Source organism: Micrasema longulum, unplaced genomic scaffold (assembly GCF_059751315.1).
Source record: "Micrasema longulum isolate JH-2025_06_02 unplaced genomic scaffold, ASM5975131v1 h1tg000499l, whole genome shotgun sequence".
In the NCBI taxonomy this organism is placed as follows: Eukaryota; Metazoa; Arthropoda; class Insecta; order Trichoptera; family Brachycentridae; genus Micrasema; species Micrasema longulum.
The window spans coordinates 305,467-319,644 of NW_028277696.1; the positions used below are offsets into that span (position 1 = coordinate 305,467).

A 14,178-nucleotide genomic window follows, 5' to 3' on the forward strand; every position below is an offset into this window, starting at 1 on the left:
TCAAAATCAATATGGATACGGCGGAGAAATATTTTCATATGTAACTTTTCAAATAAAACTTGTTAAAAAATGTCTCCTTGTAAACACAACTTGATAATTGTGACGTCGAGATTCGTGACGATGTTCTTTTTAAATTTAAATGATCAGAATCAAAGTTCACAATTTAACCAAAATGTGATGTATTAGTGGCGTAGTCAATACGATGAACCGTTTTCGCGGGAATTTAAAATTGTACATTTAAAATTTTTAATACAAAAACACCAAGCATTGAGATCATTTTTAATACATGAAGGTAAGAGGATCAGTCTTAGGCTTTACGTGCCAGTCCAGGACTATGAAATATTATAGAGTGATAACACTTTTTAAACAAGTATTTCATGTCAACCATGTCGGGAATCGAACCTGAGACCCCCTGCACGGTAGGCAAATGCATTAACCATTTTACCACAAAGTGAACAAATATAATATGTAGAAGGTATATTGGGTTATAAAATTCTAGCGTGTAAAAAAAACTTACTTAACTAATAAATAAATAAAAATAAAAGAATTAAAAGAGTTTTGGTAAAACAATAACTTCATATCACAAAATAAAATTTTAACTAATAATAATTCATGGTTAAGAACAAGATGGTGGAAATGAAATAATACTAATTTACAAAAATTTTATAATTGTAATTTTACTCACTGATAGAATTATCATCGGAAAGCAGTGATTGTTGCTTTCTTCGGTTTCGGCTTCCGGTAGAAGTTGGTTCAGCATTCCCCAAATATTCTGCAAACTCCTCAAAGGCGACCATCTCCTCGCACCCAACGTCCTCCAAATGAGAAGGAGAAATATCACCCCCTGAATCGTGTGACAGTACCTAGAAAATAATTATCAAACATTCTGATATATTTTTTTTTTGATAATTTATATAGCGCCATTTTTGTGAAAATCACCTCAAGGGCGCTAATGGCGACCTTGCGATGTAACCAGGATTCAAACATGAAAGAACCTGGAAGGGTTCAATTCTCAGTAATCGGTGGTGAGTAATCAGATTAGTGCATTCATATAGAAAATTTGAGCTAACAAAGTTACTTTTGCACAGTACCTACACAATAATTTGTAAACATTTTAATTTTGCTAAAAATGAATCAACCTTAAAAAAAATAAAAAATTTACTACTGGGGTGCTCGAGGATTTTTATTTTTTGTATGCAATAACATAAGATAAGTAAAATAAATTGTGACCTTAAGGTCTGCTTAATGGTTAAGCATTACCTGAAGAATTGACCATACCATCGTTTTTTCCGTTTTTAAAACATAATTGACGTTTAATGATCAGTATGGCCATATTTGAAGCAAAGTGTAGACACATGCAAAAATAAAAATCCTCAAGTAGAAATCTTCTCTGCCCCCATGAGAAGATTCATATTAGCACCTCTCAGCTGGTATTCTGAACAGAATTGCGGGCCAAGAGATCGCTCTGTTAGCGTGTATTTAGTATGTAAATAGGCGTTAAAATGTGTTTTCTTCGCACGCTTTTGCGTTCAGAAAACCACCCCTGGGGCGTTTTACACAAGTATTTAAAGAATATTTACCAATTCATCTGACTGACTAATATCCAGGTGCAAATTAGTGTTATCGAGAGTTTCTGACTCCATGACTATGCTTTGGTCTCCATCAAATTGTGTTCCCTCGTCTAAGGAATCCAGAAGGGACACATCCACAGCCATTGCGTTAGATTCTGCGATTACATCCACTGGAAACAGGAATGTATAGGTAATATTAGACAGATATATTGTGGCTAATGCGAGAGCAACGGCTAAGACAGTTCTGCAAATATCATTGATACATAATTGCAATTGTGAATACCATATGCTCCACTTAGGGAGCGGGCATTAGAATTAAGTAAGTAAACATAACAGCAACCATCATTCCGTGTCCGAGCGGAATGAAGAACACAGTTTACAGACAAGGAAATGTTAATGATTGGCAGCTCTGTCATATTACATTGGGGGAAAAAGACAGAGATTACTACTACTACCATTATGCCATTTCGTTAATTCAATGCTATACGTTGATTGGGGGGAATATTTGTATGAGAATGTAAGAAGAAAAATGGGTCCTGAAAATTTCGGTGTAAAAAGCGGGAAAACATAAAATGAAGGAATGTAAAAATGAGGTTTTACTGTATTACTCAATGGGAAAAAGGAATAAAGAGGAAAGAGGAAATGAGGATAGATTAAGGAAGAGAAAGGAGATGTTTATTCAGCTATTGCATGTCATGACAGGTATAAGGGAGATCGTATAATGCTGCTGCGAGTATACCTCGGTCCTTGCTGCCGGTGCAGGGCGCTAACGAGGTCGGGCGAGCCACGATAAACCCGTTCTCACTGGACAGAGAATACGAGATCCCCGATTGGCCACCCGTAATAAGCAGCTCCACATGCTCAGCCTTCATTCCGCTCCCATCGATCATGTGATATTCGCCTGAAGACCACACATAAAAAATACTTATTGTAACTATACGATACATTTAATACAAAGACTCCTCCCCACTAGGACACCCTGTTCCAAGGACAACATTGTTTGTTATTGTAAATAATCCCCGGACAGGCGCGTGAAAGGTAAGACTAATCATATGCCCTTTATAAAACAAAAATGATGGAGATACGCTACAATTGGTGTATCTACACAGTGCACTTATAAGATAAAAGGCTGATGATGAATTGTTGCTGTGCACTTGTTATTTGTACATTTGATTTTTCTAAGCAGCATAGTAATAATTTATTTAATAAATAATTATAGCTTCGATCTATAAAATATTGAAATTGTTTGTTAGATAACATTTTTCATAACTAGATAAATTGGTTTTTATGGGTAAAAAATTTGTTTAAACTTACCGACTGCAATTTCACCCAGGGCTGGTATTCCAAATGCTCTCGCGGCCGTAGAAAAACCATTTATCGTGTGTATTTACATACAAAATACACGATATAAATGGTTTTTCTACGGCGGAGAGAGCATTTGAAACCCTGGTGTTAATTTTGACGGTTCCCGAGAAAGGAGAAAGATATTGTTAGTGTGAATTTTTAATTTTTTAAAGCTAATTAAGTTTTTTTTATCATCTGCCTGTACTAATTATCACTAAAGTACACTCTAAGAATATCAGTCGTTATTTACTTAAATCATATTATGATTGGAACGAATGACTTGTTAATTTGTAGCATTCATGGAGGAGGACCAAAAATGTGCTTTTAGTGGGAAACTCACAAACGCTGATTATGAAGTTACCTAGTTGTAATAATAACTCCGCAATATGGCAGTCGGGAAAATAGTTATTTATCTTCACAATATTTGAGTTTATTACAAGTAGGTAGCTAAATGTTAGAAAATCATATCTAAATATTACAAAATTACACTTACAATACTTTTCTTAGGGAAAATTGTTTTTTTTTCTGCTTCCTTTCTTAAAATGTATTCGGATACTTTTTTCTCATAGGATGCACTCATACGGACAAATAAAGCTACAGTAAAACCCCTGTTTTACGTTTTTTAAGGGCGGTAGCAAAAAAAGGTTAAATTGAGGAAATAAAAAACTGCAGAAAAATTGTAAAAACGGTCATAATTGAGGATTGTTCATATTTACCTATGATTTCATTAAAAATATTTTGTATTTTTCTAACAATATCACAATGGGTTTTTTTTTATTGAATTGAAAAAAAAACATGTTTGAATAATTTTATGTAGGTACTTTACCCTAAAGCACAAAAATTTGAATTTGCATAAAATGCATACAACAGTTTTTTTCCCTAAATATTGTGAAATTTTGTTTAACTTTTTTTTAGTATGACACCATAGACTTTCAACTGTCATTTACATCGCGGCAAAACTGTTTCACACTTTAATGATAACTGTTTAAACAATCTTCTTTCCAAATTATGTTTATAACTCCAAATAATATTTCTATTGCCAAATGATTAAACTTTCTGCATCGGAATTTATTGATGTAAACCTGTTCTTCCTAAACATACGTCAACCGCATGTCACAATTTAGTAAAATGTCAAAATTAGACACTTGAACAAAATGGTCAATTACACTGAACCTACTTTAAATTTTGTTTGAGACAACAATTTACACATTTTTTATTTACCTTGATTTTACTCACCATTTTAGGCAAACGCGGTGGCGCGCGGCTCGGTCTCTTTTGACAGATCGAATGAGTTTTGAAAAATTTTCAACGTAAAACCGGGGTTATGAAAAACGTAAAAAACTTTAAAATTAAGGGAATATTTTAATAAGAATGTATGGAATAAAATGGGACCTAAACATTTCGGCGTAAAAAGCTGGAAAACGTAAAATTGAGGAACGTAAACACGAGGTTTTATTGTATCTTATTTTTAGAACTATTTCACTTCTGATTGGACAGTTGATGGTTTGAAGTGAATTTGATTTTACTAACATACTGCGACACTTTGTTGCTCACTGTTTTTTATAGGGACACAATATATTCTCCTATCATAATTACTGTTTCACGTAGGCGATAGGCATCTGACATCTATAGCCGGAATAACCGTGAACAAATTAACCGATGATGCTCCTAATACCGAGTGCGTAAAATTTATAATAGAGGTGTTGATCAACAATCAGTGGATTTTTTGTTAAATAGTAAGGAAATGAAATAATTACCATTAGAAGCCAGAACCAGCTGCAGGTCGGTGGTGGAGTCGAGCAGGTGGTGGGTGCGGGGGGGCGGGAGAAATGGGACACCGGAGGAGGAGGAGGAGGAGACTCCGTAGGCATCGGCTCCGGTACTGAGGGCCGGGTAGTACGGCAGCAAGGGAGGAGCCTCTTCTCCCATCACCTGAGCATCATTTACAATCAGTACAGTACACAACTAAGCGTACATTTTTATCTTTTGCTCTTATGCAAAAGGCCATTTTGAAAATATATGAAAGCGGGACATTCTTTTATTTTAGTTACGGCTGGAGCTTTTCAAAGCAGAGCTTGGACCAGTAGTTTACGAGGTCTTCTGGTAAAGAACTCATTAACTGTTAACAGACTGTGCTAGAAAATATCTCCGGAGATGGTGCTGTATTGTTGTTACATTAAGCAAAAGAAGATTTTGAAATACAGGTATTTAAAAACAAAAAAATTAGCACATACATTTATACACAGTTTAAAAATCTATTTTCCATAATTTGTAAAAATAATCATATAATATCGGCCTGTTGTAGCAAAAGATAACTTAATTATTTAAAAAATAAGAGTTTTATCAAGCCTTGCATTTTATGTAGACTTGTATGACATCGTATTAAAGTACTTAAATTTCTAATGATGTTCAGTGTGTTCAATAATGTTTATTAACCCTATGTTAATGAAAGCAGGTTTTCAAATTTAATATTCTAGTGTGCCTACTAGCATAAAAAATATGTTTAATTGGTTCACCGACAGGCACAAACACAATTACACAGGGTTATTAAACATTCAAACCCACTGTACAGACAGAGTCAATTGAAGACATGAGTGTGACAGAAACAAAAAGCAGAGATATCTGGGGTTCAAGTTTTGAACACCGGTACAATTGTTGATAAAATAACACGTTCATTAGCTCTCAAAATCATTTTTCTGCTACTTTTTGATGGTGTAGTTGGTTTTCTGTGAAAGGTCTGTGCATAAAATATTCATTTATGTAAGAAAAAGTACATTGAAAAAATTTGCAAGATAACACCTTCATCCACTCATGTCTTAAATTGTTCATGGGACCAAAAGTCTACAACAGCTTGCCGCAGTTCAGGGAAACAATAATTTAAATAATACAAGTGAAAAAATGGATTACGATCGTACGAAAGCAGGTAGCGGAGGATATAATTTATAATTTATTGTGTTCAATACCCTAAAAATGTCATTCCTGTCTTGATACAGGCTTTCCTAGTGAGGTAGGTAATTACAAAATAAATATATTGATTGATTGATTTGGTGTTTATTTTGTAGAATTCCATATTTAAACTTATAATTAGAAATCAAACACTGATTTGAGTCTACTGAATACTTTATTTTATTTTTACAAATATAAACATATAAAAATAAAACTTCGTAGAGTTTTATTTTTATATGTTTATATTTGTAAAAATAAAATAAAGTATTCAGTAGACTCAAATCAGTGTTTGATTTCTAATTATAAGATAAATATACCTACATAAATAGAAGAAAAGGTCAGTGATGTGTCAATAGTCCGGCTTTTCGTGAATGAATTTTCTGATTTCATCTTCAAAATGCAAAAAGGACTTAATTGCCTTGTACAGTAGTTAAAGCAGCTAAAAGGGACGTGCCTATTGCAATAAATATATGGCGGTCTTGTACATAATAAGGAAGAAAAATAAACATCCATCGATCACCTTTGAACTATATTACCTAAAAACATCTACACGCTTACAAGACATACGGTGTGGTCAGTGGCGGTTTTCCCTAATGTCCATTTCCCTAAAATACATTATAAAGAAAGTATATAATATAACGCAATTAGGTTTTGTAATATTTAAAAAAAATAAAAAAATCCTTGATATATATAAGGATCTGTTAATCTTCGATGTTATCTAAAATACTATTAAAGCATGTGCGCCATCAAATATTCATGTTATGTCGAATCCACGGGTCATTTCTGTAACTGTCCCAAAGCTGATGTCTTATCTCTAGATTTCTCACGAGAAAGAAAGAGATGAAACGTTCCGTGCGTACATGAACATCGAAACATTTCTCCCAAAATTAGTCCGATCGCGGGGATTGTTCCGGGAGATAACAATATGAAACAAGGAAGACAAGAATAAGATTGATAATAATCATATCATATTGACAGTCTAGACTGGAAGAGATACGATGATCAATGAATTCCTATGTACTTTATTTTAAAATTATATTGTTCCTTGCACGTTTCATATGCACTAAACTCATATTGACTGGTAAAATTTAAATCCTGTATATTTTTAATAATTTGTTTGTGTTTTAAAAGTTAAATGTACTAGTGATTTTTATTTGTGGAATTACGATGACGGCAGTTGAGAGTGAAGGATATTTTTTGACGCTATAGTGAATTAAGACCCTTTTAAGAAACTCTATTAACCAAGACAAAGTGCAGTCGCAATGTTAGGTATTTTGTAGTGTATCATATTAGAAGAATCTATATTAACATATATATATTCGTGTATTTTTACAAAAAAAAATTGTGTGAAAATTATTGCGAAATACACATGTACCAACATATTTAGTAAAAGAAATGATCTCCCCATTTTTAACCCCTTCAGCTGCCACTGGGTGTGGTAATTGTAAATCAATTTTTAATCGCTGTTTTTCTTTATTAATTTTTTTAGCATTAAATAGCGACCTAGGATATTGATTTCCCGGTGCGCTTTGTATCTGAAAGGTGTCCTGTAATCTAGCTAAAATTTGAAATTTTAAAATGCTTTTAACATTTCTGTTTTAGCCTAAATGCATCTCGCCTCCAAATACACAAGACAAGAACAAATAAGGGAAAAGAGAAAAATTATAAAGAGTAATGTAAATATATATTAGTAAAAAAGCTATATTTTTATTTAGCCAAATATTTCACTTTCAGAGTGATATAATAATTAGTCAGAAATGGTTGTGCATGAAAATGGGTACAAAGTTGTGTTTTGAACTTTAAACCTCTGAGACGCGAGTCCGTGACCAAAGGACCACAATCCGGATGAAAAAAAATGAAAATAAATATTTTTCAATCATAATATAGTAGGACATCTAAAAAAAACTACCAGAAATATTTGTTACATTTAATTTTCCAAAGGTTATATTATTTGAGTAGTAAGTCAATACCTCTTGATGCATAGTGTAGGGCTGCATGTAGTGGCCTTGCGGAGGAAAGGGCGGCAGGGGCGGATGAGGGTGTGCGTGGTGGAGGGGGGAGTAGCGAGCAGCCGAACTCATGTTGGGGTCCCTCTCCAGAAATGGTGGTGATGCCGGGTAAGTCTCCTCCAACTAGAAATTAAGTAATAGCGATATATTTTAAAAAAAACATTCTTTTTATTTTTCAATTTTACAATACGCCCAAGGGGCATTTACAAAAATTATACAGGTAAGTACAAACATAGTAAGTAATAATTTAAAAAATAAACAACACTTTTTTTGTATACATGTAGAAACGAAAAAGCATGCTGCAATGCAAAATAAAAAGTGAAAGTTTGCATAGTAAAAAAGAAAGAAAAAAAAAATGGATATAAGAAAAATGTTTGTTTTTTAGAAGAATAAAAATAACGGGACCAGTCAGTTTAAACTGGTCTTAATAAGCAAGTTGAGTGTTTCATTAATATTATTTTATTTGTTTTTTATCATTGGTACGATTTTTTAAAGTTTTGTAATTTATTAATTACTATGCGTGTTACATCACTAGTTCTTGTCCTTGAATTGTCCTGGTGAAAAATCCTCAAAAATTCATGGTTTTTTTAAAAAATGTTTTTTGTAATTACCTAATAATATAATTTACATACATTATAATTGGCAGTTGGGCTGTATCGTACATATAAATAGATAATAAATAAGGATGTTTAAATAGTCAGAATGGAGAATGAGACAAAGTGTGTAAAGTAATCCCATATTCCTTCCTCATTTCTTAATATTATATTAGATAGAATTAATTAGTATAATAAAACTGTTCTAAAAAGTCACAGTAAGTCAGTTATGGCTAAGAAATTTATTGTGAGTGGCTGTGAAAAAAATTGAAAAATTACTGACATTTTATCTTAATTTACACTTTTTTTATTTTAGAGGATGATTAGAGGTTACACATCGGCTGGACTGACCCGGGCTGTGACAAGTAACACGGAAGAGGAGACTCACATTAACGTAGAGCATGTCTGATGTAGAGGGACAAGCCCGGGGGGCTGGGACAGGGGCGGGAGTGGGCTGTGTCCAGTGGGACACCCCCCCGCTGGGGACACTGCTTGACACGCCCCGCTCATCTTCGGGTGGGTCTCCTAAAATGACAAAATTACTATAACAACCATCATCATTCCACTTTCCGCACACGGTGGTGCACAGGGCACTGCATTGGCATTCAAATTTAAGCGTATCTAGATCATGTATGTTACATGGAAGGTAAGCTGAAGATGCTCGCTAGAGTGTGAAAGCACTAATGAGGAACTTCAGCCCTGCGGGAAATAAGATACAATAAATATTTTCTTGCGTTCGGTAAAAATTGGAGCGTTAAATTGTATGTCAAAGTTTCCTGAAAACAATAATAAAAAACATTTTGATAAAAACTAACAACTTTGAACCACTTCACTGGTTCATATGAATCAACCAATGATGTGAGAGTTATGGAAGAATTCTGGTTTGCTTGCCGTGAATGGACCGATGGGCAGAACTTATAGAGAATAAGCGGAAGAGAACCTCTGACATCACACGCGGAGTTATTTCAGAAATACAAAACTTTAAAAATCATAGCGCTGAAAATACGATATATAAAAAAAAATTGGCAGGGTTAACAAAGAAAAAATTATAAAAAACCACTGAACTTCCTCATTGTTGAAATAAATTAGTGTATCAAGTATTTGAAAATTAAGCTTTTGCCTAACTAAATAATACATACATAATAATTATTAATTGAGAGGTTTTTTATTTTTATTTGATAAAAGACTATTAAACGAAGATAAATTAAAAAATAAATAAATTATGTATAGTTTTATCAGCTCTATGATTTTTTTTAAGGTGAAATGACTATTAGTGTGATGTCTCAAGTTCTCTTCCGCTTCTTCTCGGTCAGCTCAGCTGATTGGTCCGATGGCTTACAGTAAACCGGAAATCTTTCACAACTCTCTTATCATTGGTTGATTCATATGAACTAGAGGGGAGTACTTATGACAGGTCATAAGCCCTGTAAATACCTAGATTTCCATATTCCCTTCTCAAAAATGTTTTTCCTGTCTGTTGCAATAAATTTAAATAATTATAGGTATAACGAAATGACATTTTGTGAATTTAAAGGTCTCTTTAAGCATTTAATAAAAAATTTAAGGTAAAAAATATTAATTTTACTCCATAAAATAAGGTTCCCATAAAATATGTTAAATAATAATAAATAATGGAAAAAACGTTTCAGAACATTTGTAATTTTTTGTTTCTTTGAGATTGAAATTTCTTTCAATCAGAAAAAAAAGGGGGTTCGCCTACTGCACCTAAGTGTTATTTGTTAAACGTCTTCACGAAACAGCTTAATTTGTGAAACGATAACTGTTATTTCCATTTTTATAAAAAAAACAAAATATCTATCTCTAATATGAACTAGTAATGTTCAAAGTAATTTGTTATTATTCAAATATATATTCAAATATACATTTTTTTTTTCATACATTTTCAATAAGTTTTGAGTTGCAATTTAATGCTCTAATTTTTACCGCGCGTAAGAAAACATTTTTTATATCAAATTTCTTGTAGGGCTGAACTTTTTAACTATGCACGATAACAGTTGCAAATGTGAAATGAATGGGACATTTTGTTTTGCAATAAATTACCTGCCCATAGAATTAAGAATAGTCCAGAAGGAGCGTAGAATCATATTTGAATACATCGGACTGTGTCCAATAATTCCCCCACTATGCCTGACTTTCGTCGGGCGCATTCGTGATGTCACCACGTAATGTTGCGCGATGGGAAAAAAATTAATTATAACACAAATGTAGAGTTAAAAAAAAGCAATATGTTAATTTCTCTAAAATTTTATTGTGCACGCGGAAATATATATTGACACAACAGAGTAGATAAGTAAAGGGTCATTTAAAAAGAGTAATTGAATTAATGAACTTTAAACTTAAAATATAAAACAAATTTTATTTGACGTAAAATGGATATTTTTTATACCATGTCAAATAATATTTAATGTTTTAAAGATAGCAATTTAAAATCTGGAAATATAATATATCACTTAAGTTTAGTTAGAATGTAAGTTTAGATATACAATTGTAAAGCACCCTTGAGGTGATTTTTAACAAAAATGGCGCTATATAAATCAGCCAAATATTATTATTATTATTATAATGCCGGTCAAATGTCCAGGATAGAGTTGTTTAATCCGAGATCCAATTTTCATTAGTTCTCTCATTAGATGAGCAAAATAGGTTTAAAAAAAATTACTACCCTGGCAACACTAACGAAATGTTCATTTTGTTCTTTCGACAATCTGACAGATGGAAAAATAATGCAATTTTTAAGTTATGCATTTGCTACATACACATTCATTTGCTAATTACACATGAAATGTGATTGCATCCTGTTTCTTTAAGATCCTAGCAGTATTTCTTCACTTTAAAAGGACACAACACGGCATAGTTGAATTCAAATCAGGAGTTGCGTATTGAGCGACGTCTACAAAGAAACTAATGGGTCAAGACGTAAACCTACTTATTTTTGAGTAGTTCGCGTTCTGTTTGATGTGCGTATGCGGTTTCTGGACTATTCTTAATTCTATGTACATGCCTTACTAGTCAATCCTGTGTCAAGGCAGGAATTTGACTATTTGTATTTACGAGTATCATCATATTAAAAATATTATTTTTAAAATCACAGAGCTCTGGTAGATTCAATATTTGTTTTTTGTCAAAATTGCAGACTTTATTTCCTATAACTTTTATCGAAGGAGGACGATAGAAAATTGATTTGACTTGCTCTGAAAACTAATAAGCACGGCCTACAAGATGTAACTGCACGGATTAAATCGATCACTTAAAAATATATATGAATTTGAAAGATATTGAAAACAATGCGAAATTTATTAAAATAAATAACATACCTTCAAGGGTATCGCCGGTTTCTGTACCCTTACTTCTCATAATCGAAATTGTTTATTTTGGTGACATACGCTAAATTGTTGAATCAATCATAGCAACTGAAACAAAATAACTCATTTATCATTCCCATTTTAGAAGGGGGAAAATATTATCAGATCGTGGATTTGATCAAAACAAATTCTCACAGAATACAATTAACAATGTTTTCACTAAATTAATGCACAATATTTGATTTTATAAGAATATTATTGTACATTTTTACAATAATGGCCGCCATTTTGAAGTAATACGCTATGGCATGACAAAGAAACTATTAATAAATCACGATCAAAAACTGTTTTTTAGAACACAAAAAGGGAAAACTGATTTAATGACATCAAACATAACGTTTAAAATCATTATGTTTTATAAAATGCTAAATATTCCTTACGAAAGTATAGAAAAACACTTAAAATCCGACATTACACAACCATAGACAAACAGCCAAAATGACACTTAAACCACAGATTAATGCACAATTGTTTGAAAGACTTAGAAGAAAACGAAAACCATAAACGAATATTAAATAACATAAAGGTACATATTAATATTTAAAAAAAATTGGGAGTACATAAAAAATAGTACATCATTATAAACTATTACACATATTAACTTATGCCAGTCAAAATGTTTATGTATTTTCAAAATTATTTGACAATCCTAAAACTATGGCAAGTCAGGACATTTATAAAGACAGAGTCGTAGATTGTAAATAACCGTTATAAAATAAATGAATAATTTATGTCTCGTAGTTTTGTTTCAGAAGAAAAACTAAGATAAAAATAAAGTTATTTAAATTATTTTTAATAACCATTATAGATGGAAAAGATAAATTGGTCTAATATGTTTTTTTTAGAAGAAATGAATAAATTGCCGTGAGGTGTACTTTAAAATACTACACACGAGTATTATATACTGCACAGTAAGTTTTGCTGGGTTATTATGCTATGCGTCATTTTTTTATTCCTAACCATAGTTTCAGATCGCATATACTTGCCTTAGTACAAAAATAAGCAAGCATGAATTCATCAACATGACAAATCTACAGCTGCCCGTTTTTTTTATTACACTACCCATACATTTATAGTTGGAAGTTTTATTTTATAATATTACCAAACGTCTACAGCTACGAAGCGCATGGAGTGATTCTAAAAACAAAAGTACGTTTTTTTAATTCAGCCAAAATTAAATTAATCTCAATAACATAAATATGTTATTTTATGACATGTGCAGAGAAATGTTTTACGTAATAGTATAAATGTTTTTCGGGATGTTTTTAAAACACAAACATATCTTGAATGACTTTGTCTTGCATTTAAACTTGGAAAACGTTCGATGAACAGTTAGAACTGTTATGGTCGGAAGTTTTATTTTATAATATTGCCAAACGTCTACAGCTATGAAGCACATGGAGTGATTCTAGAGATAAAAGTACGTTTTTTTTTAATTCAGCAAAAATAAAATTAATCTCAATAACATAAAGATGATATTTTTTGACATATGCAGTGAAATGTTTTACGTAACATTATTCTGGATGTGTCCAGGTCCAGGACCTAACAGGGTAGAGGTGGTTTTGACCTATCCCCCTTAGTGCATGATTTGCGTCATAGACAAAAGATATAATATTAACTACACTGCATCAAATTTTCAGCACTCATATCCATAGTCTATGATGTCAAGTCAAAATCTGTCAAACGTCAACCCGTGTATAATCTGTGGTCAACCTTGTCAGTCAAAATCAGGGGTTGAGAGTAGAGTGCTTTATTTTTTGGTTACCGTTTACTGTTCATCGTTATTATAGCATTTTAAGTTTGCTTTCTATTTAGAATTCAGAACATACCAAGCATTTTGTAAATAACTACATTATAAGTAGTCATAATTACAGACTGTTTTTTCATACAAGTGTGTTGTTGTTTTGACAGCTACTGTCATTGGAAATGTTTATTGTAATAATTATATAACTCAATATGTCTCAACGTTCAAAAGTTATAACATTGTATAAAACGGTAGGAATTTTATTAGTTTTTAAAAATATTTTTTTGTAAAACTGACCTTATTATTTTATTTATCCAGTTCTAAATTCGACGATTATTTTAGGCTATATTTATAGGTAGGAAAATATATCAATTTGTTTATGTAACTTTGAGTGCAGAAAATATAGTCAAGTTGATAAAATAACAGTGCGTAAAAATGATTCACAGGCGAATAATTATTTTCAGTTTTGTGAAAATGTTCAGGTAGATATATATTTACAACAACATCAACAACAAACCATCACGCCGCTACCCCGTAGGGGTATTCAGAGAGGATAGAACGCCATAACACTCTATCTTGGCATACAGA

At 32.2% G+C, this 14,178-nt stretch overlaps 1 protein-coding gene across 3 annotated transcripts in view; it reads right to left on the reverse strand.

Annotated features, from left to right (window-relative positions):
- LOC148281091 (PR domain zinc finger protein 10-like) overlaps nt 1-12,324 on the reverse strand; it is a 28,908-nt gene extending 16,584 nt beyond the window's left edge. Inside the window, exons 1-8 of one of the 3 annotated variants that reach the window (XM_088227336.1) lie at nt 12,227-12,324; nt 11,799-11,894; nt 8,852-8,988; nt 7,832-7,993; nt 4,673-4,847; nt 2,311-2,472; nt 1,581-1,741; nt 686-863 (exon numbers count right to left, since the gene is read on the reverse strand). In XM_088227336.1, coding sequence (XP_088083462.1) covers nt 686-863; nt 1,581-1,741; nt 2,311-2,472; nt 4,673-4,847; nt 7,832-7,993; nt 8,852-8,988; nt 11,799-11,838 — 1,015 coding nt within the window. In that variant the 5' untranslated portion in view covers nt 11,839-11,894; nt 12,227-12,324. Of the gene's footprint in view, nt 1-685; nt 864-1,580; nt 1,742-2,310; nt 2,473-4,672; nt 4,848-7,831; nt 7,994-8,851; nt 8,989-11,798; nt 11,895-11,981 lie in introns of all 3 variants that reach the window. The other 2 variants (XM_088227338.1, XM_088227339.1) reach the window with 2 other exon arrangements.
- Between the last annotated feature and the right edge of the window lie 1,854 nt (nt 12,325-14,178).